This window comes from Poecilia reticulata, chromosome 22 (genome assembly GCF_904066995.2).
Source record: "Poecilia reticulata chromosome 22, P_reticulata-male-v2, whole genome shotgun sequence".
Lineage (NCBI taxonomy): Eukaryota > Metazoa > Chordata > Actinopteri > Cyprinodontiformes > Poeciliidae > Poecilia > Poecilia reticulata.
This window is the reverse complement of record NC_088851.1, coordinates 15637242-15662945: the sequence shown is the minus strand read 5'-3', so window position 1 is coordinate 15662945 and position 25704 is coordinate 15637242. Positions and strand designations below refer to the sequence as shown.

The 25704-nt window shown below is 38.8% G+C and overlaps 3 protein-coding genes across 3 annotated transcripts; all 3 read right to left on the bottom strand.

Annotated features, from left to right (window-relative positions):
* Nucleotides 1-5860: 5860 nt before the first annotated feature.
* gjb10 (gap junction protein beta 10) lies at nucleotides 5861-7858 on the bottom strand. The gene is made up of 2 exons (XM_008399581.3): nucleotides 7680-7858; nucleotides 5861-7325 (listed from the first exon to the last, which is right to left on the bottom strand). Exon 2 carries the CDS (start codon nucleotides 7233-7235, stop codon nucleotides 6453-6455), a length of 783 nt encoding a protein of 260 aa, XP_008397803.1. The 5' UTR covers nucleotides 7236-7325; nucleotides 7680-7858; the 3' UTR covers nucleotides 5861-6452.
* A 2315-nt stretch (nucleotides 7859-10173) lies between these two features.
* ppie (peptidylprolyl isomerase E (cyclophilin E)) lies at nucleotides 10174-12964 on the bottom strand. The gene is made up of 10 exons (XM_008399582.2): nucleotides 12851-12964; nucleotides 12398-12496; nucleotides 12270-12313; nucleotides 12163-12189; nucleotides 11997-12078; nucleotides 11812-11912; nucleotides 11544-11667; nucleotides 10736-10921; nucleotides 10512-10654; nucleotides 10174-10370 (listed from the first exon to the last, which is right to left on the bottom strand). Exons 1-10 carry the CDS (start codon nucleotides 12879-12881, stop codon nucleotides 10302-10304), a joined length of 906 nt encoding a protein of 301 aa, XP_008397804.1. The 5' UTR covers nucleotides 12882-12964; the 3' UTR covers nucleotides 10174-10301.
* Nucleotides 12965-14031: 1067 nt separating this feature from the next.
* pabpc4 (poly(A) binding protein, cytoplasmic 4 (inducible form)) lies at nucleotides 14032-24888 on the bottom strand. The gene is made up of 15 exons (XM_081603095.1): nucleotides 24334-24888; nucleotides 21002-21195; nucleotides 20125-20240; nucleotides 17912-18051; nucleotides 17347-17441; nucleotides 17127-17264; nucleotides 16954-17049; nucleotides 16581-16850; nucleotides 15473-15563; nucleotides 15299-15394; nucleotides 15078-15208; nucleotides 14902-14992; nucleotides 14692-14822; nucleotides 14489-14610; nucleotides 14032-14403 (listed from the first exon to the last, which is right to left on the bottom strand). Exons 1-14 carry the CDS (start codon nucleotides 24524-24526, stop codon nucleotides 14512-14514), a joined length of 1881 nt encoding a protein of 626 aa, XP_081459221.1. The 5' UTR covers nucleotides 24527-24888; the 3' UTR covers nucleotides 14032-14403; nucleotides 14489-14511.
* Nucleotides 24889-25704: the final 816 nt, after the last annotated feature.

The window sequence follows — 25704 nt, the reverse complement described above, 5'->3', positions numbered from 1 at the left end:
CATTCATAAAGACTTCTTTATGTTCATGACAGGCGTTATGTCATGTTTATAACAGTGTCATGTCAGTCTTGTGCACACCCCTTCAAATAAAGTGTTACCGAACCACCCAGCCCACGAGTTAGGAGAAAAATCCACATGAACTTTACTCAGAGTATGCAAAATCCAATCTGGTTGCGTAGTAAGATCTGTAATAGATATTCACAATATTAGCTCAGATTTCATCGAAGTTCACAACACATCTAGGACACTGTGAGTCCCACATTCCACCCAGAGTTGTCCAGACGGAGTCTTATACAGACAATTCACATCAGACAGTTGCTTTATGTAAGACAGTGTTATCTGGATTTCTAGATGTGTTATTTCCAAACACTGCAGCAACGTGTCGACTAGAAGAACATCGTGTACAAATATACTGTGTGTATGTGAGAGAGACCCTGTGCTGTTGAAGTAGAAATCATCAAAACTCCAAATAAAGCTGTTTTTTTATATATCATATACTGGTGGACAAATTGAATTTCAGGTGAGAAACGTGCGACTTTTCTTCTTCAGATTTAAACTCTAGGGGTTCTTTTTCTTTTTTGTCATCTTCCTCCTCTGGCTCAGTCAAAATCATCTTTTTCAATGAATGTATTCACTTAAATTTGCCAAGAGTGGAGGAATCTTGTCATCTAGCTGTGAAGATGGTCCTGTACTGGATAAAATCTACACAGGAAATTGACTGGGGCAAAACTGTAATTACATAGTCTATTTACAGACCCCTCCTTTTCTTAGCCTGGTTCCTGTCACCATCTGTAACAATTACTTGTTTCTTAGAAGTCTTTAGCTATGTTCTGATTCTAAAAAGTAGTGGGATGAAATAGATGTTGGCTTTAAGATGTGGTACAATGTATTTCTATCCATTGTGTTCTTTCAGAACACAGAAGCAACATCTCTACCGAAGGAAATTAAATTGTATCGTGTGTGACTGATTTAACGATGTAGAAATATTTATAGGTGCAAAGTTTTATTCTCATTTTTATTCAGTTACCTGTAGGTTTGCTAACAGGGCAGTCATATCAAACTTTGAGATCAGAGTGATGAAAAACTTCTGACTTTTTGAAACACATTATATATATAAACTAAACACAAAGTCATGTTTTAATGCCTTAATTTCTGTGAACTATACTGATTTTATTCTGACAGTTTACATTACAATAGAATAATACATCAGATCAATAAAAAAACATTGTTAAAACCTGTTGAAATTGTGATTTTTCTTTAATCTGAAAAAATAACCTTATCAACGCATACTCTAAATTGTAACACTTGACATGTTTGAGATCTTTGCTTCACCTTTAATGCATTAACAATATCAAAGTTACCATTTGTGAGAGGAAAAATGAAAGGTAAAACCAAATAATGACATGAATAATTTATTAGATTTTTCTCATTTTGAAGCATTCAGTGCTTTTTGTAGTCAAAGTTTGTACCTAGCAGGTGTGCTGTCTTTGTTTTTAAGGGTAAACACTCAGTCTTATTGTTGCCATGTTTTAAGTTTCCAGGAACAGGATTCTCTCCTTGTCTGAACATGTGTGACGGTTCTGGACAGCGCACGCAAGAGACACACCTCAACATGAATGCATATTTTTGTTGTTGTGCATATCCTTTGACTTGTACATATTCGTTGCTTGGGGGAGGTCTTACTTAGAGATTTGCTCTGGGCTTGAAAAAAAAAACCCAAACAAAACACTTTTTACGTGCTCTTTTATGGAGATTTATATCATAATACTATTTTAAAAATGAGCATTGTGTGCCTTATAATGTTTTAACTTTACTCTGCTCAAATAACAGCTCAACCATTCACCTCCTCCCAAAGGGTCTCGGTATCATTCACCTTCTGAAATTATGTAAGGTGTAGCTTTTGTGTCTTTTCTTTAGTCTGTGTGCTAAAATCCATGGGGCTGTGCCAGAGCAAGCTAGTTCTTGCAAACGTGTTCCTGCTCAGAACAATAACATTCTCTATCTACATAGCAGAGGATAAAAAAATAAAAAAACATGTATTTTCATTTGGTTCCAAGGTTCAGTTTGAATAATTTAGCCAATGTGTTCAAGGAACAGAACAAAAAACCTTTAGTTTCTAAGAAGTCAGTTCTCAAAGGCGACAAACAGAAAAAAAATGAAGAACGAGGAAAATGTGGCGTGAAATGCAATCATCATTTTTTATGTAAGCAGTCAGCTCTTGCATGTTAGAAATGGAGAATGAACTGGTAGATTGTTCGGACAAAGCCTCTCGATATCGCTTTTTTTTCCACTGCTGTTTGTTGTGCTTTCAGGAAAAAAGAAAAAAGTCATGTTTTCCAAAGCTGCTTCAACATCTGCGTTTTTATCATTTTAGTGGACAATAATCCCTTTCAGGCTGGGAGGAGGGGTGCACGTGATTTTTCTAGACACTAAATGAAGAACTGGTTCCAGTCTGGATAGAACACACCCGAAGAAATTTATAGTGTGACTCAACCTCCTGCCAGCGACAAGTCCCAACAAGAAGGACACAACAGACTGAAAGACATAGCTTTCAACTGCTGGCTCTGAAAAAGGAAGGAAGCCAATAAATTGTGTGAGAAGGTCTTTCCATAAGACCCTTGAGGTTCCCATCGCGAGAGGGAGGGCAGGATTGTTTACAGAGACACACAGTCTGACTGGAGAAACAGGATAATGGCCAAAGGCAATCACACGTGTAACATCGTAGCAACTCTGAGTTGCTACTACGTCAACAAGGAACAAAATCTTGAAGGACGTTTTCCAGTACCTCCTGTGAATGGTTTAATTCAGGGAAAACTATTTATTTACTTCCTTATACAAACGGGAATATCAATCATAGAAAAGTATTTTGATGCATTTAGGCATCTAGAAAATGACTTGCAGAAGTTTAAAACAAGAATCAGACAGGAAAGGACATGAGATTGAAGTTGTATTGAATTGTGAATGGTTTTAGTGGTTGAATATTTCAGAAACTGCTATCATGCTGTGATGCTAATGGACTACCATGTCTTGGTTTTACAGAGAATGTAACGAAAAAGAAAAAGTAATTAAAAGATTGGGGAACTGGTTTGACAAGATGGAAAGGAAACCGTTGCTCAATTAGCTGGGTCCTTCAACAATGCTCTCGTGTCGAAGTCTTAACAGTTCAACGAAAGAGAGGCAGGGTGTACCGTGTCTCTCTTTCCATCACAGGATAAAACAGGAACAAACAAGATCAACCACACGCACTCTCATATGTAAAGGCATTTTAGGATGGTTGATTAATTGAACACATATTGTTTTTGGAAGGAAGCCGGAGTAACCCAGACAGAATATGGGGAGAACATTAAAACTAAGTTCACAAAGTCCCCAACTAGCATCAAAAACCAGGATGTTCTGATGGCAAGAAAGTCTTGCATGCAGCCTTGGCATCATGTCATAAAGCACAATGAGTTTAGAGTCTCCAGATCTCAATCCAACAGACCACCTGCAAGATGTGGTGGAACTGTAGATGCGCAGCGAATAATTATGAAGCAACTCTGAGTTGCTACTGTGTTAACAGGGACCAAAATCTTGAAGGAAGTTTTCCAATACCTTCCTGGAATTTATGGTATGAATTATCAAGTCACTGTGATGGAAAAAGTGGCTCCAAACTCAGCATCTGGTCTTGAAACGCTTTAGTAAAACATCAAAGTTCTTATGCCCTGAAATATTCAAAATTCCTCCTAAAAGTGAAATAGAGATCTATATATTGAAATTAAGATAGTTGTCCCAGAGATTGGCGATTCTTAGCAACTTTTTTACATTACTATACAAAGATCATGTCCTTCATAACTCCTGTTTTTTAGAGTTGATTAGTTCAAAACAGTGATTAGATTAACTTTATCCCAGAAGGACAGATCAACCAGTTTCCATCTAAAAGGGCAAACATGGGAGAAGGAGGTCATTAGGACCAGGAAGAAGGATGAATTCACTGAAGAATGAAAAGATCTGAAGACAACAAAAGAGCTTGGCATCATCATCATCAGTCAGCAACTAACCAATGCAATGATGACATACTTTAGTCATTCTAATTTGGATTTAGGTCAAAACGTTTTCCAAATTAGTTGAAAAAGCAGGTCACAGGTAAAAACAACTAAGTGACCAACTTGACAGACACGTGCATCAAGGAAACATCCATTGTGAAACTTCAGGGTGTGAAGATGAATCAGCTAAACTCAAAAAACTGAATTTACAGTCAGACTCAACTGAAGGTGACCAGAACCAGAACGTCAGTGTCTCTCTCTTTTTTTTTTTTTAATAATCTGGATTTTTGATATCATCTAATCTCTTAGTAGAAGAGATTCATTTTTGTCTATTTGTCTTTTCTGCATGGGGAAAATATATTTTAGCAATCAATTGTTTCATCAACAATAACAAGTTAACTTGATATCCCAAACAAAGGTCACAAACTATGATACTCCCAGTGTCTTTCTTCAGAGATAAGATAAAACTAAAGGATGTCATAGATCTCCACTTTCCACTCCACACTTTTACAATCCAGCTCTTTGTTTTATATCCAGACAATAGAACCAGATCTGTGTTGGGGGCTTGAGAGGCACCCAAAACTTGCCTCTCACCCAAGTTTTGGGCGAGAGGCAGAGTACACCAAACAACCACATGCACATACCCAAGAGCAATTCAGAGAGACCAAATGACCAAACAGTCAGGTTTTTAGGATATGGAAAGAAGCTGCTTACTGAAAGAGAATTCCACAGACCTGTGGGGTCTTTCTGCAGGCTAACTCCATGCAGAAAGACCCCAGGCTGGGATTTCAGCTGCTCCACCTTGCAGTCAAAATGTATACTCTGTTTTTCTCATTAACTACACACCACACTTGTCTAGACTTTCATTGATGCAATTTTTTTTCTCAAATTGTGTGTATTTTATATTTTATTGTTGTATGTTTTCTTACATGTTATTGTTGTCCAGCGTAGATGGAGTTCAAATGCATCAACCCACGAAATCATTTGTTCATGTGTTAGGCATATTTTTTTTATTGACAGTATTATCCCCATGATGCTGTTCTTTAACTTTAAACAAAAATAAGGTAATTTAGCAAACTTACTGCCTGAGAAAATAAGGGAAAGGTTTGTTCTTGTTAAAAAGTCTGAATACAAAGAGGTTCAAACGTCAATCTTCCATCTACCTGCTGAAGTCCTTTAGAAATTACAAAGTTTCTGAAGACTGTGTTAGTTGGATGACTGCCTTAAAATCCCTTCATAAGTTTCCAGTGAACTACTGATGCCTGCAGTTTATCCAGTCCTTGTTAGCAGAGCTTCATTTGGCTGGTTTACTTTTGTACATACCACTCTGTCACTGGGGGTTCTGCCAAGGTGAATGTAAACAACTGCATTTCAAAACCTTAGCAAGGCAAATAAGGAGAGTTGCAAATGCCCCTTAATTCTGACTACATCACTGCTTTGGCACGTTGCAGAGAAGCTACAGTAATCAGCCGTATAAAAAAGAAAAAGAAAAAAAAAGGCAACATAAACATGGATTCCTCTACTGGGTGGGGTCCCTCTTCAGAGGAGATGAATCAAACCATGGAGTGGGTGACTCCGCCTCAGTGTACCAATGTACCCAAACAATGATCCTGGCAACAGGATAATCAGCCTGGCCAATGGGGTGCAAGGCTTTTTACGAAACAAATAAAAAAGTAGGAATAAGACAGGAAGGAAGGCTGAGATCTTTGCTCAGCCACAAGGCTTGTGCAGAGTCAACAAATCCTTTTCTGTAGAGAGGGTGGATGGTTTACACTGCTCTTAAACACGTTCCCCTCTCTTCCACCCGCCATGTTAGTTAAAAAAAATTGAAACAAGGCTTTTAAAACATAAAATAACATTTATTACAAAATATTAACACATATGCAGTGAGGTCGAATGTAAATTATTCACATCCTGATCAGCTGTGTTTATGAAAACCACATTCTTGCCCCCAGCATAAACACAGAAAGCAGGAAAACACAACAACACTAATAGAAAAAACAAGTAATATCCATGAAAAGTGTCCAATGTCAGGCTCTGAGGGAAAGGGGAGGACTCTCAGCAGGCTGAACATTTGAGGTTGGGCAGAAGCACGGGGAAAATCTTACACAGAAGAACCACATGTGGTGGTAAAACTTGCCAAACCAAGGAGTGACTCACACTTCTGGTCCCAAGCCTAAATCAGACAAAGCGACATATGGGATTTTTTTGTTTTTTTTTTCTTTAAAACAGCAGTAGAGCTTTTTCAGTTAAAATACACTGTATTTACTAACAGCATGACACATAAAATGATCCAGAAATGAAAACTCTGTACAAAAATTCAGTCTTTGAGGAGCTTTATACCAACAAGTCTTTATCAGGCAGCAAGGAGTGCCAGCTTTGCTTCCTCGCCGTCTTTGTGCGTTTTCAGAAAGTCTTCGCTCTCGTGTCTCACGATACAGCTACGCTGTACGAGGGTGCGGGCGTTTCGGGTGTTTTTTTCCCCGTATGTTTAATCGATTCCATCAGACTGGATCCGTTGGACAGCGTGTTGGTCATGCGATTTGAGTGATGGTCCCCGGTGACACACTCGTGGAGGCGTTTTCCCACCAGGTAGACGATCTCGAAGATGGAGAGCAGGACGCAGACCAGGCTGGTGACCACCATGAAGAGGGTGAAGATTTTCTTCTCAGTCGGCCGAGAGATGAAGCAGTCCACTGTGTTGGGACACGGCACCTCTTTGCACTTGATTAGAGAGGGGAAGTCGTACCCCTCGTAGATGTGGTAGAGAAGGTAGACGAAGGTCACGTCCACCCCTATTTTGAAAAGCAGCGTGAGGACGTAGGTCCACCACAGACCCCCGCGTTTCTTCCCAGTGTTCATGTAGATTCGGCGGCAGTTTTCGCCATACTTTTCCCTGTGCTTTTTCTCCCTGTCCTCCCTGTAGGCCACATGCATCACCACCAGGAACGAGGGGCAGGTGACGAAGATGAGCTGCAGGGCCCACAGCCTGACATGGGACACTGGGAAGAAGTGGTCGTAGCAGACGTTGTGGCATCCTGGCTGAGCCGTGTTGCATTTGAAGTCCTTCTGCTCGTCTCCCCACACCTTCTCAGCCGCCACCACAAACACCATGATCCTGAAGAGGAACACAATGGACAGCCACACTCTACCAAAGGCTGTGGAGTACTTGTTCACGCCACTGAGCAAGCCTTGGAGGAATGCCCAGTTCATGATGGAGTTTGTTCACAGACTGTCTCTTCCTGCTGATCGAAGGTAGACTAAAAGGCTTTCCTCTGGGCTTAAATATCACAGATACGGAATCTGCAACAAACGAAAGCTGAAGTCAATATATGAGAAAGCAACAAACACAAAGAAATGTCAGTAACTTTGTGTTCTGGTAGTTTAAACAGTATTTAATCACCCCAAAGACCGCTAAAATACACATTGTTCTTGTTTATCTAGCTAGATCTCATTTACATGAGCGTCCATTTCATTTTTACAGTGTGGCAACTCTCGCTAAATCCAGCTAGTTACTTCCTATCCCTGCGCGGAAGATTTCAGAGTTTCTGTGCGTAATTGCGCTCTGACACGAGTTCCCACATGAAACACATTAAAACAGCATCACATCACAGTCTGATCTAGTATGTTCGCTCGTATCTGTTTTAAGTTACTCACAGTTTAAAGCTCAAAAACAGTCGCGGCGCCTCAGAGTCGGAGCAGAGCAGCAGTCCGTGGATCAACAACCCCGACGAGAATCTCGGCAGATTCCCGGGACTAGAATGGAGCTAAAAGTTGGGGTGGAGCTGCTATCCTGGTAAAGCGACTTCCCACCGCGCTGACCTGTACAGGTGTGGCTCCACAACCTCAAAACTTGTTCGACCAATGAAAGGTACTCTTAAAAGACTCCACTCTTATGTAAAACACGACCCAAACAAGCTCTGCAAAGTTTTTTTTTTGTTTTGTTTTGTTTAAAAAAAAAAGAAAGACAAAAAAACTTTAAAAAAAAAACACGAAAATAAAAATAAAATAGATACCTTTCCAAAAAATATTTATAAGGCGTCTCAATTGATTAAAATCTATAAATATTTTTGATATTTATAAAATATAAGTTGATTTACTGAAATATTTCTGCTCAAAAAGTGAAGCTCGAATAAATTTTTCACACATTGAGTTTATTGTACTTATACCACAGTTTTATTTCGGTCAACTTGGATAAATAAAACACCAAACTTCACCAAGAAAAGAAAATATTAAATAATACAAATGAAAACCATTTTTATACATAAATGTTTAATTATTATTGACACAGACAGGCAAGCTACAAAAAGTCAATGCTAAAGAAAGTTGTTCAGAATGTTGTATCAAAGCACATTACAGGAAGGTTTAGTGGAAGGAAGAAGTGCTATAGAAAAGTGAAAACCATTGCATTGACTGGACTGTTGCCCAGTGGTCCAAAGTTCTCAATTAAAATTTAAGTCATAAAAATACATTCGATGTAGAAATAAAGGTCACAGAATTTGGAGGAAGTGTAGAAAGGCACTGCATTGAAATCCAGCGTAAAGCTTCCACAGACAGACACGATCCATTTTGATTCAAAGCTAAGTGTCTTAATTTATCAGCTGGACCCAATGCAGGCACCTGATTAACTCACTTTGCAAGCAAACTCTCCTGACCTAACCCCTCAAAGAAAACTGTGCTTACTAGTGGTGCACCGATTTATCGGCCAGCAGATTTATCGGTGCCGATTTCCGATATCTCCTTTGGGAGATCAGCTGATTTTTACATTTGAAGCCAATCTTTACAAAATCAGAATCTATAAGTTAAGCATTTTAAAAGATTGGTAATCAGTGATCAGCCAGAAAACTCCGATTGGTACACCCCTAGTGTTTACCTAATACCTAATCAGTGCTATAATTTCTTTTTGTACAACAAACTGATTTCTTGGATTTGATTTGCTGTTAGCCAAAGTAGTCAAAAGTAGCAGAAATAAACACTTGAAATATACCCATTAGTGTGTGATAACCATTTGAGTTTGGCTTTTTGAATTTAATGACTGAAATAAATTACCTTTTCAATGACATTCTACTTTTTTTAAAATGCACCCATTCCGGTTCATCAGTTTGCATCTGAATAGGTCTCATCGTCATATCAACATCATCTCAAAACTCAGCGTAAAAGAATGTTGTAAGGGTGCTGCCAGGGTGTGCTGGTTTTTATTTTCTTGGAAAGTCCAATCTCTGCTGGGTCCAGTTCACAAGCCCAGTGGTATTATTCAGACAAGATCGTTACAGGTGAACCAGACGTCACTCCAACGTACACACTCCAACGTACGTTGTACATACACGTACAACTGTGTACGTACAGTTGTATGTTAATAGTGTTAAAAGAAATGGACTGAACACACAACTTTGAGAGTGCATAATGAAACTGGAGAGATTCACTATGCTGAATCTCTCTGGAGAAATTCACTATGCCGAATCTCTCCAGCATGAAATTCAGAATCCAGAGACAGGCGGCATTATGCTGGCTTAGCAACATAAGTCCATTCATTTAGTCTCTGTGGAATGATTGTAAATGAACAAGTTCTTGGTTCGTATCCACAATTTGGATTATAGGCAGCTGGTAACTAGTGATGCAAGCCAGTTAAAACATTTTATTAACGAGTCAGTGCTATAAGATGATAATCATTTATAGAGGACAGTGGAGAAGTTTTTAAGTAGCCAGACTTTATGTGGGTCTTTCAAAGTTTTTCTTCAAACTTTGTATGATCCGTCACTCAACTTCTTACCAGTTCTTGTGTCTTAAATATGGCAGTTTTGTGTTTAATGACCAAAAGGGAAGGCAAAGATAAGGACAAAAGAAAATAATTCAGAGCTAAAAATATATGCTAGCAGGAGATCGGTATTTGGAAATCAAGTCTTAAGAGGGCAAAGGAATCAATTAAAGAGTTTTAATGTCAAATTATCCTGATTCGTGTTTTTTGATATACTGATCTAAAGAAACAGGAACATATTGTATTTTTGTGACAGGTTGGATAAATGTTAAGATCTCTCTACTTGCAATTAAAATATTTTTAAAAAATTAGTTTTAACGCCTTTTGCACAGTTTATATGTAACTCAGACATAAAAAGATGACAGCAATTATTGAAAAATGCTTACCAACCTGAGATTAGTTATAAAAATGAGTTTATTGAAATATTTACATAACAGAAGTGGATTTCAGTTAAAAAAAACTATTGGTTTTAGACAAACATCAGCCATCAGACACAGACAAATACTTTTTTTTTTTTTACTCATTCATTCATATTCTCCACAGTCTGAGATGATCACTTTCTGTTTTGGCTTGCCATCCTTCGTTCCCTGAGCCTGGAGGAATAAAGCAAAGTCAGGTTACATTAAAATCCATCTAATTTTTAAAAGATGACCAACTCCTTAAAAACAGGATTTTACGCTGGATTAGAAACCTGCATTTCAGTGAAATAAACAGATTGTGGCTTGATTTCTTACTTCCATTGCACGCAGCACATCCATGCCCTCCACCAGATCTCCAAACACAACATGTTTCCCATCCAGCCAGTCTGTTTTGTCTGTGGTGATGAAGAACTGAGAGCCGTTTGTGTTTGGCCCAGAGTTGGCCATGGAGAGCTGCCCTGTGTGAGCGAGCGCACAACTTTAGCCAAACGTAGTCAGGATCAGAAAACAAACAATCCGCTTACTGCTAGATTACTTACCTGGAGCTGTGTGCTTGAGGACAAAGTTCTCGTCATCAAACTTTCTGCCGAAGATGGTCTTCCCGCCGGTGCCGTTGTGATTGGTGAAGTCTCCTCCTTGGCACATGAACTGAGGGATAATGCGATGGAAGCTGCTGCCTTTGTAGCCAAACCCCTTTTCATGTGTGCACAAGCAGCGGAAGTTCTCTATTGAATTTAAAAACAGTGTAAAGTTTTAGATAAACATTATATTAAATCTGTAGTTTCATTTTAAAGCTGTAGAAAACTGGTTTGTGTTTTTTTCCCCCCTATTTCTTTGATGCATCCGAGAGATTTCCAGCAGGTTGGAGTCATATTTCACAAGTTGCTGCTAGAATTTGGAGGCATCTAAAAGCCCACCTTCATCCTGACGTTTGGGCCTAAAATGTTGAGATGGCAACACTAACTGCACATTACTGTGAAATGTTGTAAGATCATTTTATTTATATAGCACATTTTCAGCAACAAGACAATTCAAAGTGCTTTGCATTACTAGTGTAGTATGAGTAGTTTCTCTGGATTCTAAGTTTGTTCTAATTCCTGACGTATATAAACTAAATGTCCCTTTTCTGTGAGTAGCTTCTCTGGAAACCACTGCAGATACGATGCTAAAAAAACTTATTTTGTCTTTTTGTGTCAATTAGAAACTTAAAACAAAAAATAAATAAACCTACACAACATAATCCCACCACACAAAAAAACAGGACATCTGTTGGCCAAGCAAGAAAGAATGTTCATCCTTACAGATCTGTCAATCCTACAACAACATGTTTAAGGAGTTTGTACAGACCTACTGTCATCGGAACGATGTCGGCCCGGAGGAGGAAGCGCAGTCTCCCTGCTGGCTTGTTACCGATCTTTATATCCATGTAGACCTGTGGATTCACTCTGCCCTTCTTAGCTGGAGGCTCACCCTGCAAAATAATACATTCAATTATTAAATTCCAGTTAATTTAGAAAAAAAAAAGCCAAAGCACATTCAGCAGCGAAGGCGGTGACTGACAAAGAAACTCACTTATCAGACATGTAAACTATTAAGATAAGGAAATGCCTCTTACTTCCTGTGTTGCGGTGGTTGCTTCTCCAGATGCTGCCTCTGCTTCAGCTTCCTCTGCCGTTTTCCCTGAGAACTTCTTCAGCCAGTCGTCATCCGACCACACTAGTGGGAGGGGAAAAAAATTACAGAATGAAGTAAAATTAAAAAAAATGTAAAAAGTCCCGAGTGGAGTATAGTTTTCATTACCTGGTCGAGAAGAACCCTCTTTGATTCTCATTGGCTTTGCAATGTTGACACGGATGGTCCGTCCAAAGAGCTCGGACTCATTCTGATTAGCAAAAAGCAAAGAAGCAGCACGTCAGCTATTACTCTCAAGGCCACCAGAGAGTAATGGCACACTTTTACCTCTTACCATGTTATCGATAGCTGCGGCTCCATCCTGCACAAGAAAAAAATACTCATCAGTCACCTTATAGAGAAACACGCTTTAAACCTCTACATTTCCATTCCTTCACACACCTCTGCCAGCTCAAACTCAATGAATGCAAATCCTCTGTGCTTTTCTGAAAATTTAACACAACACACAGTAATTAGGCCTGGATCCACTGGCATTTTTAGTAAATGTAACAATAAGTGTGTGGGTTTACCTGTTTCATAGTCTAGTGGTATCTGGATGTCTATGATGTCTCCAAAGGGAATAAAAGCTGCATGCAACACCTTTTCATCCACCTCCTCAGCCAAGCCACCTCAGAGAAAACACACAATACAGACACTCAGCTTATACACAATAATAAGATGATGTTTTTATTGTGTATGTTAGATGTTTGCCAAGATTCAGAGGTGAATGCCAGTCTTTAGTCTTTATATCATAACTAGTATCGTTAATAATACTACATTAAAGTTAGGAGATATTAAAAGATTGCAGCATTTGGTAGATTAGTGCACATTTTCTAATCTACTAAAGGAACAAATACCGTCTTTGCGCTCTGTTATTACTTTTATGAACACAATTATAAGTGGAGTAGAACAATATTCCTAAAATACATAAACCATAAATCATATAATTCACTTTTAAAGTAAAAAAAATCTAAAAGACTCACCGACATACAGAACTCGTTTGTTGGCCGCCATATTAGACGTAACCTTTCAACTATGACTGCTTCCGCTGATTGGTGGGCTGAAAAGTAAAGACCGCCTCCACGATGGGCTTGGCTACAGCGCCTCTCAGTGGTCATCCCTGGAACTACTACTCACGTTTATTATCTTTTTTCAGTTTGATTGATCGACGTAAGTAGTCCTTCAAAGTTGAAGCTAAACATAATTTTTATTATTAAAGACTACTAATAAAATTTGTTTGGATATAAAATAGTGTACTTCTTTGTGCAAAAGCGGAAACATTAAGTCCCTCGTAATTAATCTCCACTGCGTTAACTGTTTGCAATACTTGTTTTGCTAAATTGCTCTCCTGTTTTTCTTTGTCTCCTCTAAGTAAATGAAATTTGAAATTATTTACACAACAATATTTACATTATGATCACTTTCACTATCATTTTGTCAATACTTCAGCATAATATTAAAGTAATAAAATAACTGGTTATTCTGACTTTTATAATCATATGGCCATTATCATATTACATTTAATTAAATTGCACGTTTTTTCGTACATTATGATGATTATTAAACAATATATTTATTTTTAAAATGACCATTTCCCTCAAAATATTAACTTAAAAGTGTAAGCTAACTAGCACAGTAAAATACACACTATATTAGATTATATGTTTTTTGTAAGTATAAAAAACATTTTTAAAAATCTCTGAAACTCTTAAAAACAAGTGTTAGACATAAGATCTATAATGATAATAATTAATTAATAGGATTCCTATTAATGCTATTAATGTAGCATTAATATGGATATTAATGCTACATTTCTTTATGACCACATTGAAACTTTTAAAAATTTGTTAAATTAAAAAATGAAAGGTCTTGAACATTAATAAACACTAAGACTTTGAAGGTTTAATTTATTTGTTTATAGTTTCTTTGCAATTATAAACAAATAGTTTATAGTCACAGGAATTATTTTTGCTGCTCCAAAAAAAAATTGAAAATCAGTAATTTGCAAAAATTACCTTCTCTTGTTGTAAAGAAATTCCATCCACTTATCAGCACCTAAACCTGTCACAGCAGCACATCCTATTCAATATGAGTCATGATCCTTTACTTTATTCCCATTCAAAATACCTGAAGTCAAACTTGACTCAATAAAACACCAAGAGACTTATGTTTGTTTATCATCCCTTTATTGATAATTCCACACGCCCATGATAACATGAGATGGCTAAGAAGCCGATCATTTTAAAATCAAAGTGAAGCCTTCAAGCAAAAATAAAGAACAAGATTCATGTTGGTTTTGGAAAAAGGTTTCTGGTCTTTTCTGCTAAAATGTGTCCTGTGTTCACAACTATTTCGCATTAACGTAGTGTGCAGTTTAAAAGTGTGTTGCAACTAGAAACTGAATTCTCTTGAACGGATTTTAAGAAAAAAATAAGATTTTTTTCTTAATTGTATTTTTATTTTTTCCTGATATTTTTGTATAAGTTATTGAAGGTACTGTAGTGTTTCTGTCCATCCTGACTTTGATTTCTCAGTCCTGGAACAACACAATGAACTCATTAGTACCACAATGTAAATAATTTGAAATGATCAAATATGATTAGTTTTACTATTTTTCTTACCAAGTTAATACAGTATCCGGTTTTTAGGATGTAGCAGCAGCAGTCGTCGCTATGCCACCTACTTTCTGAGTAGCATCCTTCTTTGCTTGATGGGCCTGCAGCACTGCAACAGCTTCCTCCACCTGAACCAATCAAACAGGAAAGAAACAGTTTAGTGACTTCATGGGGAACATTCTTTGTTCCAGGTAGGATTAATAAGGTACCTTTGAACGGAGAGACTCGTGCGACTCCAGCATGTGCAGCAGCTCCGAGTTGTCGATTTCCAGCAACATGCCAGTGATCTTTCCCGCCAGGTTGGCATGCATGGCCTGAATCAGCGGGAACAAACGCTCCCCTGTTTTAAAATGATAACAAATTAGTCGAAAGAAAGTCAAAAGTTGGTACAGTTTGTTCCCAGCAGAACAGGGTCATACCTAGCATCTGTTTCTGTTCCTGAGGCGGCGCAGCAGCCAGCATGGAGGCCGTGAGCGGCTCCTGGCCCTGAACATGCACAGCTGGCTGAGTCTATAAATGGGATGGATGAGGTATTTCAGAAAAGAGTGTTTATAGATATGCATGCTTATTCTGACAGGGAGCTAAAAAATAATACCTGCTGTATGGCAATAGGTTGCACCACTTGGGGATTGGGGTTACGGACACTAGTGGCATATTTGTAAGGAGGCATGGCCCTGGGCCCGGGAACTCCCATCGACTGACGAGGACCCATGGTCTGACCGGCACCTAACAGGAGAGAGATAAAATAAAGACGAAAAAGTACAAATTTAAATAGCAGACACACTGATAATGGTCACTTTTCATAGCAAAGCAGACCTCGTGGGCCCTGTGCACCGCTGCTGGGAGTCATGTGTCTGAGATTGGCCCGGGGTCCAGGCTGACGCAGCGAGTTAGGCATTCCTTGGAAACCGCCTGGGATCAACACAAGCAAAGCATTTCTACACTATGTTGAATGTTTACTTGGATGTTACAGAGGCACTATATGCTCACCTTGACCTCTACCACCTTGTTGCTGCCACCGTGGGTTGGGCCGCATCTGAGCCAGCTGGTTCGGTGCATAGTATGTGGTCCTGTTCTGGGCCTAATAGGGGCAAGAAGGGAATTAAGGCACCAGTTATTGGGGGTACGTCTCTACTGGGTTCTTGCACCTAGAGACTGAAATGTTAGACAATTCCTATAGTAAAGTAGCTTAGTCATATCCACATTGGACGGAGAGAGTCTGTGAACATGAACTGTCAACTCTTGAAATAGATTTTCAGGTGGATTAATGTGGATTTGACTGGTTTATTCTAACACACAGACATCCTCTGATCTAAGCATGTTTGTGCATGTTGGGTTGTTTTCCTTCTAGAATGAAATCTTCCTTCCCAGTCTCAAGTCTTCAGCAACCTCAAAGATATCGTCTTCCAGTCTTGCCCTGTATTTAACTCCATCCAACTCTTAAATCCAACCAGCTTTCCTGTCCCTGTGCAACAATAAACATCCCAACAGCTTTGTACTGCTGCCTCCATATTTCTCTTTGGGGACAGTGCGTTCAGGGTGATGTGCAATGTTATTACTATATATATTTTCTAAATGATCACAAGATTATATTTAGGTGTTATATAGCTAAAGAATTTTCTTGCACAATGCACGTGTTGTTTCTGCTTTCACCAGTGGCAGACGGCAAACAGGAGGTTTTAATACTTTTTCCTTTGAGAAAAACTCTTCCATAAAGTCTTTAATTTGTGAAGTGTACGACTAATAACTGTACTGTTAACATATTGTTACACCTGAACTGTGAATGTCTGCCTCTTCTCCACCAAGCTAAGGACCTCTACTTCTTCTTCCGGTCAAACGGGACATGTCTCACTATTTTTGATGCAAAAACATCCAACTTTAATTTGCATTCTAATGCAATGCTTAGCAAAAAAAAAAAAAGAAACATGTAAGGAATTTTCATATTTAACCACAATACATGCAAAATACTATTTTGAAACTTTTATTTGTTGCCAGATTTTCTAAAGTAGTACTGCAATTTTTCCCTACATCAAATCGGCTCATTCTCCTTTAATTTACTAGTTGGTCAGTTTATCAATTCAGAAAGTGATTCCTTCACCTGGGGCACAGCGGGCATGAAGTAGCCACTTGTGGGTTGGAACTGATTGATGATGGCGTTAGCCGGCATGGCCCTCATGCCAGCAATGCGCTGCATGTACTGGTTGGTGAGGTGAGCTTTGCGCTCCTCTTTGCGCTGAGCAAGAGCGACGTACAGAGGTTTAGAGCCAACGATACGTCCGTTCATCTCTGTCACAGCCTTGGTGGCCTCCTCGGGAGAAGAGAAGCAGACGAAGCCGAAGCCCTTTGAACGGCCTTCTTCTAACATCACCTAATGAATAAACAAAGGTCCTAAACACACATGCGCAATGACAGTGCAATGCAGATTCGTTTTAGATAAGCTGTAATGATCTGTTTAGATTTTTTTTTATCACCTTTGCACTTGTAATGGAGCCAAATGGAGAAAACTCCTTACGCAATTTTTCATCATCAATTGTGTCGTCAAGGTTCTTGATGTAAAGATTGACTCCCTGATGAAAGAAGTTCCCATTTCAGTTTCAGATTTTTGAATGTAAAGTCAGTAAAAGGAACATAGGCATCAATTTACCTGATACCGACTGATTCGTTCTTGTTTGAGCTGCTCAAACTTCCTCTTCAGCTCCGCCTGCCGCTCCATCTTCTTCTGAGCTCTGCCCACAAAGACGGTCTTACCATTCAGCTCGGTGCCATTCATTTCCTCCACAGCCTTTTGGATGAACAGACATTTGTGTGAGAACATTTCCAAAATCAAGCATAGCCTCTACAGATCCCTGGTAATTTAAAAATACCTTGTTAGCATCCTCGTGTTTCTCGAAGCTAACAAACCCAAAACCCCTAGATTTTCCCGAGGAGTCTGCCATCACCTTCACACTCAGGGTTTTACCTGCAAATGTGGAAAAGAGGTGGTGAAAATAATTGTATTGTCTTTTTGTGGCATTTAGCATGATGTGCAACATAAAGTAGCATTTAGCATGATGTGCAACATAAAGTAGCACACGGTGAGGAAATATCTCACATTGGTATTTTAATTTTTGCAAACTGTCTGAAAATGTGGTGGGCATCTGTTTTACAGCCGTCTAATCCAGAACATTTTGAACACACCTTTTGTGCAATAACATACCTCTACCACAAAGACTGGATTTGTAAAGTGCACAACTAATAGTTTTCCTGTCAACAGATTCTCCCACCTTTACTTGAAAATAAAATGCACCATCCTCCTTCCATTTCATAGTCGTATCACTTCGTGTTGGTTTATCATGTTTAATCTCAGTAGAATACAAGGACATGTTTGGGTGTAACCTGACAACAGTTAACATAAAACACCTTGCAAAGCACTTGTATGTGTCAATTTACCATATTTTTCAAAAAGCTCCTTCAGTCGTTCGTCGTCCATGTCATCACCAAAGTTCTTGATGTAAACATTGGTAAACTCCTTGGCTTTGGCACCGAGTTCAGCCTCCCGCTCTTTTCGAGATTTAAAACGACCCACAAACCTGAACGAGCAGCATGAGAAGCCAAACACACTTTTGTGAAATAGTCTCAACAATCCTGAGACATACACCAGGCCCCATCTTTTATTCACATAAACACGGACAACATCCATTGGACAAACTGAAACCAAGATTTTATTGTGTGACTCTTCATTCTCAGGCTTGACTGTGAAAAAAAAAAAAGAAAATAAAACACATCCAGCATCCAAAGGCAAGCATAAATGATGGCATGCTAGACATAACCATGTCAGGGTCTTGGTCCGAAACGTGATGAGAAGGTGGATGGAGAGAGCTGGAGGAAAACTCTCACAAGTTTAAAGGGAAATCAGATGCAGACTAAACGATCTTATCTACCTGGTTATGAGGACCTCTCCCCTTCTGCCATCCTGTATTGCATATCTGCATTCGATCCATCACTAAAACACACAAGCATTGTCACGCAGACACACACACACTCACACACTCTAAGATGAATGACCAGCAAGTGGACAGTAAGGGAACAAAGAACGTCTCTGGTGGGAAAGAGCTTTTAGATGGTTATTTCTAAGGTATGCGTGGAATAAATGATGAGTATATTAGTCAATATATTTTCACACAAACTCACCAACTCAAACAAAAAAAAAAAGCATATCAGGTCAGTTCACTCATGTTTAGAAATACAGGAATAAAAAACAATGCCCTGTAAATGCATTCATAACCACTGAACATTTCCATATTTTGTTAGGCAACAAACTCAAACTTCAATGGATCTCATCGGGATCTACACCAACACAATGTGGTGCAAAGCTACACTGTGAAAAGAAAATGAGCTTATCTCAATTATGTTTTTTTTCTTATTTTCTTTACAAACAATAATGTAAAAAAAAAAGAGTCATGAATTTATATTCATCATGGGACTGCCATCACTGCCAGTGGTGAAGTGTACTTAGATAAGAAAGGAAAGAGCTGTAATTGTTGAGGAAGCATCTATCCTTTAGGGTTTGCTTCAAGAAGCTGCAGCTCTTCTATAAGTCTGCTGTGGAGAGTACAATCTGTTCTACCATCAGCATCAGAGTTAGAGACTTAAAGAAGCTCAACAAACTGAAAAAAAAAGGCTAAGTTGTCTTTGGGAAATGCTCAGGGGCCTCTAGAAAGAACTGCACAGAGAATGGTGCTTTGTAAAAGAAACAACAAAATGAATAACCTAGAGTACCCATAACAAGCCTTGCAGTCCAAAAATTTGACCTTTATGGAGGAGTTGTGTGAAAAACACTATTTCCGAAAAAGAAAACATAAAAAGTCCCATTTGCAGTTTGCAAAAAGCCACAAACATGTGAAAGAAGATACTCTGGTTTTTGATATACATGCAAAGTGCTATGTGTGGTGGAAATATAACACCTCACGTCATCCAGAACACCAAAAGTATGTAGTGGCAGCATCATGTTGTGTGGCATGTTGCTTCTGTTTAGCAGGAGTCGATGAGATGGATGAACAATTGGAGCGGAACACAAGGCAGTCTTGGAGGAAAGCTTGCTAAAGGCTCATAAAGACATGAAGATGGGGTGGAGATTCACCACAAGGCAGAACAACAATCCTAAACACTCAGCTGCAGCAATAGCCTGGCTGATATCAAAGCGTATTCATTTGTTTGATTGGACCAGTCAAATTCCAGATCTTACTCTAATTGAGAATTAGAATCCTGCAATCCATGTGAAGACATTTCCAAAAACACCTGCAGCTATTAACCTCAGGTGAGGTTAATACACCTATATTACATGTTTCAGACTTTCATCTGTAAATAAAATTAGAAAACCATGTATTATTTGCTTCATGTTGGTAGATCACAAGCAATCTGAATAACGTACATTGAAGTTTGAGTTTGATTCAGCATGACAAATGCAATGACATTCAATAACTATGAACTTCTGCAAGGCAAAGTGAATAACAGTCTCCACATGACGTCAACACAAACAAAACTCTTGACACCTGGATCTCTAATTAGGGTTGATAACATGTATAATTCACTTAGACAAACTCACGGTAATGGTTTAAAAAAACTAAAGGGAATATACTTAAAGAGAATGATCAGACACTCACACCTTGCGGTCATTCAGAAGCATGCCGTTCATCTTGTCAATGGCGCGATCTGCTGCGTCCTGCGTCTCGAAGTGGACAAATGCGTAGCCCTTTGATCCGTTTTCATCACACACCACCTTGGAAAGGTGGACAGGGGTATAATGTCTTCAGGAATGCAGACAGCTCTCAAGCACAGACTGAAGAATTTGGAAGGATAATTGTATGAGATGCTCAAGCTACAGTCAGTTAGCACTAAGAGGAGTGCTAGAACAGTAAGCGTGGTTTTTTACAATTTACATACACTGTGACCGCTTTGAAAAAATCAAAGTCTTTATGTGCAGGCTTGGAGGTTTTATGAGTGCTCTCATTTGTAGTCTTTGTTTTTTTAGACTCTCTATTAGTCCTTCAGTCTTGGACTGTTTTTGTTTTGCTACAGTACAACGTTAATGTAACAATTTTTACTTTGTGTCCATATTTTCTCATTATGTGACACCAGTTATATTTGGCATGCTGCTTTTTCACTGAGCTTAAAGAAAAATATTTTTTTAAACTAGATTTCCATATTCTTTGTTTCAAATTTCCTTTCAGAAAGATGTAGTTTGTTCCAACGTCTCTTGTTGATGCTAAGAAAAATATTATAAAATATTATTAAACAAATAACCAGAGAACTAAATAGCCAATAGATGAAATTTAGAGTAGAGCAAAAGTGAAGGATGACAAATGTTTCCAGATTTGTGCGAAGTTCTGGATGTAGATGGCATTGCAGGTCTTTCATTCTCCACTTTACCTCTTCCCTTATTTTTAAGTATCCAATTGTCTACATTGCATAAACCCAACACTGACTGACTTAATCCGAATACAGATAATAAATAAATATTTACTTTTATAAAGACTCTACCTTGCACGATAAGATGTTGCCAAAGGCAGAGAAGGTGTCGTACAGGGCTTTGTTGTCGATGGACTTGTCAAGGTTCTTGATGAAAACATTGCCCACGCCGGACTTCCTGAGGGAGGGATCTCTCTGCGACCACATGATCCTGATTGGCTTCCCTTTCACCACGTCAAAGTTCATGGTGTCTAGGGCTCTCTCCGCTAGAAAGAAGTGAAGGGAAAGGTCAAGTTTTGCTACTTTTTACATGGACATTCACTCAGAAAATATACTGGAACATTGTGGAACTGAACAGTTTGTTTTTGTCCCATACTCTTTCCATTTCCAGACAATACTTGAAACTTTTTCCATGAGTTGTCAAAAGCTTAGCAAGTTGCATCTAACCATGCTTTTAACATCTTTACAACATTATCCTTCAAGACTCTCTCTAACAAGCCTCTTCAAAGAAAAAATTGTAGTTTAAGGCTGAAAACATGTGAAAACCTGCAAAGGTTCATGGGTTATGAGTACTTTTGGAAGGCACAGTATGGACAATATGAACTGAATGCACCGCTACTATTGTACCAGTGATTTGGTGCAACAATAATCATAAAGTTATAATTTAAAACCATTTTGAACGTCTTTTCTTTCACTGCGGAGAATCCCGGCTGCAAGCCTGCTGAAAAAGCGCATGCTAAAACACAGCAGTGAAGCATGCGCCTCATGAGTTATCTGCCAGCAGCTGGGACGAGTGTGGGGCAGCTGCAGTCGGAAAGCTCGCAGCACATGTCTTTCTTTTTGGACAAACCACATGCCTTGAAGTCAAAACAAGACTTTCGGCTCATATGAACAAATATGTTTCCATTTAGATTTCTCTTAGTGCAGTCATCGACCATTGCTCTGTCCGCCCAGCTACATCAATCTGTAGCTATCTTTTGCTTCACCTCCCATGTCAATGTGGGCTCCCGTGCTAAACATCCCCTTTTGTTCAAATGCTACACACACACACACACAGGCATACACACGCATACACACACAGGGGCTCTCCAGCTGAAAGTGTCTGGTAAACAAAACGGAGCTCCCTTGCGTCTGCTGGCATCAGCAGTTTGGCTCACAATTGTACTTCCCAGCCAGTGTGCTCACAGAAGGTGGCATCACAGGGACTTCTGGAAGATTCTGAATGGAAATTGTAGACCAAGAGCTCCCCCCTAAAATGGCTAATGTGTTAATTTAGTCAGTCAGTAGGTGTAATAATCAACGTTGTCTTTAATAACCAGTAACTGTTTGTCTCAAGTGTTATACGGCAGGCACACTTTGGGCTGCTCAGATGTAAGAGCTATATTTAGAGAGGGGTCCTGTGTGGCATGTGTGCTGGCATGGAGTGGGAGTAGAGCGTTCTTCGCCATTGATGAGGAAGACAAACATTCGGCAACACCACTCAGATGAGAAACGGCACAAGTGAGAAAAAAAAAAACAACAAAAAAACAGAAATTACATCTACTACTTTTTTGATTGCCAATATTCTCCTAAATCAGCTGGTTCTGAACAGGAATATCAGCCCTGTTGTTCACATTCACACAAACAAATCCTGAAATCTATTTACACACCCAGCAGATACAACCTGGAGCATATCTCATTCGGGGTTTGCTCGCTGCCAAGCACCTTCCAGGAAACAAGTCTGTCGTCATCCATCTCTGCTGGGCTCGAGTCACAAACTCAAGCGTGGATAAGCTGTCACAGGTGTTTTGTGTTGATACAACAGGAGAAAAGTTCACACAATGTAGACAGTGTCACCAAGACCCCAACGGCAACCGCAACACCTGCTACCTTTCCTCTCCGTGTCTGATACAATCTAATCCTATAGACTGTGAAAACATTTGCCGATACAGTTGCTTATACAGACAATTTTACTTACCTCCTCAAATCATAAAATGCTAAACTTGTTGTAAGGGTATTTTCTTAATTATGTCAGTTTGGGGATTTCAATACTCCAGTGGCACCACAAAAAGAGAGGGGCGGTTGTCACGGCCAGGCGGTATCATATAAAAAAATTTTTAACTAGCTTTAAGATAGCAGAGTCAATGTTTCAGTAAGTTACAATAATCATGTATGTATGTATTTATATCTTTTTGTATTTATTTATTCCTAAAGTGTGACCATTGTGATTATCCATCACATGGTTCGAATCCTGATACTACCACCACCCCAAACGCTCTTAATGTATAAATCATAAAACGCCTGAAATTAACTCCTGTTTTTGGGTTTTGGTGCGCTACATTACCCCATCCTGCCTCCTACCACTTGTCCATATTTTTGAGACCGTGTTATATTTTTGCCCCAATATTCAGAGACGAAGCTATATCATACTTTCTCACTAAAAACGAAATGAATGTTCCTAAAATTGACATGCTCAATAATTAACTGTAAACAAGAAATGTCATCTTGAAAACACGCAGTCTCTTTATCTTCTTAACCTCAATGAGTAATTGTCCATCTCCTAATTGAGATTTTTCTATAATTTATTATCCATTGATGTTGTACTATAATTCCAAACCAAATTTCCTGAATAATCATCACAAAATCTTTATCACATAGCAGTGCATGTTTTTCAGGGCTTCTGACGTATTTGCGAATTTTGAATTTCTAAAATTTAGCAAGTACTTTCTGGATATTTCAAACACATAACATCTATGTTTTAGGACCACACCTGGTAAGTTTAGAGAAAGTAAATGCCAGTTTGTGAGTTCCAGAAAGTAAATGTCACATTTCAGGAAAGTACCAGGTATACCTCTGAATCCTGAGAAGTATCAGATAGGTTGTTTATAAATGCAACCTATTATAACTTTATAATGCACCCATTGTAGGATACATACTTTATAAAGTATGAACTTTGTAAAGATCATACTATATATAATACTGTAGTGCCATCAAGCCTCTTTAAAAAGATTTTATCCAAACAGAATAAACAATCTCTACAATAAAAGGCAAATCGACAGATTCAAAGGGGAGAGGGAGGTTCTGCTGTGCTTTTAGCTTTTTCTGCCTGCTTAGAGAAGATGTCCATTTAAATAGCCAATTGCTTGGTGTAAAGATAATGTCCCTTTTTGCCAGCTTTTAAGAATAATTAAAACATTTGGAAAAAATTTTCTTGGGTTATTTTACAAAAACATGCAAGAACCTGAGGCGAAAAGCCCCAATTAAGAGTGCAACGAATTACCTTTAAATTAAAAAATAAATCATTTACATTCATTATGAGCATCAAGTGAAAACATGCAGAAGTTGTTTTTTTTTTCTTCTTCTTCTTTTTTTGCTTTTTCAAGTCATGCTCACACTGCACTGAGTTGCTGCAAGTCACTCCTTACCGTCAGCGGGCTGCGAGAAGTTCACATAAGCATATCCGAGGGAGCGCCGGGTGATCATGTCTCTGCAGACCCGAATGGAGAGCACCGGTCCGGCGGGGCTGAACTTCTCGTACAGCATAGCCTCCGTTATGTCTGGGTGCAGGTCGCCAACGTAGAGAGAAGCCATCGGATAACTCCCCGTCGCAGTGTTCATTTCTTAGAGCTTCCCCGAGTACAAATATATACGCAATTAGTGAAATTGTCCCGAAACAGTAAAGAACCCGGTTCTTAATCGTACCTCAGTTTCCCCCGATTATTATAAGAGCTTCCGCAAATCCAGCTTCTTAGAATAAACCTTGAGAACTTCTTTAAAATCCCACCTCTATTTGTATATATTTTTTTTAATTTTGCTATTTTTTTTAAAGGTTTGTGTTTAAGTATTTCTGCGTTTGTTTTTATTTAGATTTTGAAGATTTTATATTTTTTATGCGTTTTTATTTTAAGTTTTTTTTTTTTTTTCCTATAACGGTGAGTTGGACACTCACGGTCGTTTTGCGGCCGGGGAAAGAGACTGCGTGAGGAAAGCATGGACACTTTATAGAGAGTAGCGGTGCGGAGGAAATAGTGGTCAGGGTCAAACCTGGGATAGGAAAAACTCACAGAGCATGCGTAGTAAAAGGGAGAGTGCACAGTGTAACTGCCCCAACAGAGCCCAGCTCCCCACAGCGACGCCTGGGTTGGAATACAAACAAAAACTTAATAAAGGGAGAACCCAGCCGAGGGGGAGTTCATTCTGCATGCGTCATAAATAAAAAAATGTATGAATGAATATACGGGAAATACCATAAAATGCTCCGTTTCATACCTTATATCTAAAATTTCAGTAATTCAAATACAGAAAATAGTTTATTTTTCATAATGGCATTCTAATATTCTAGATACAAATGGATTACATATACTTTGCATTCAATTCCTTTTGCATGACTGGTTAGTGAGCAGAATGTGATGGAGGTAGTTTTGGACTTCAGCTGCATTTTCTTAACATCCTACAGGTTCTCCATGGAGCTTTGATTAGGTGCTGTAAAGCAAGCATCATGCACCAATACTTTCGTCCTTTGAATCAAGAGTTTCAGTGCAAATGGTGCAGCACTCTGCCAGTCTGCTGCTTGTGCACAAACTAAATGCAACCAGCATCTTTGGCAGTTGTCCTCCTTCATGAAAGCCATGAGAAATTATTCTCAAATTTGACTTAATGAAATTCCACAGCAGGAGGGGGTCCGTATGCAGTGTTAGTCTTTTTAACGTGAAGTACATGGGTCTTTCACAAAACCTATAAACTGTGTTGATCTGAGTGTGTCTTTGAAGTTATACAATTTTCTACATTTAGAGTTT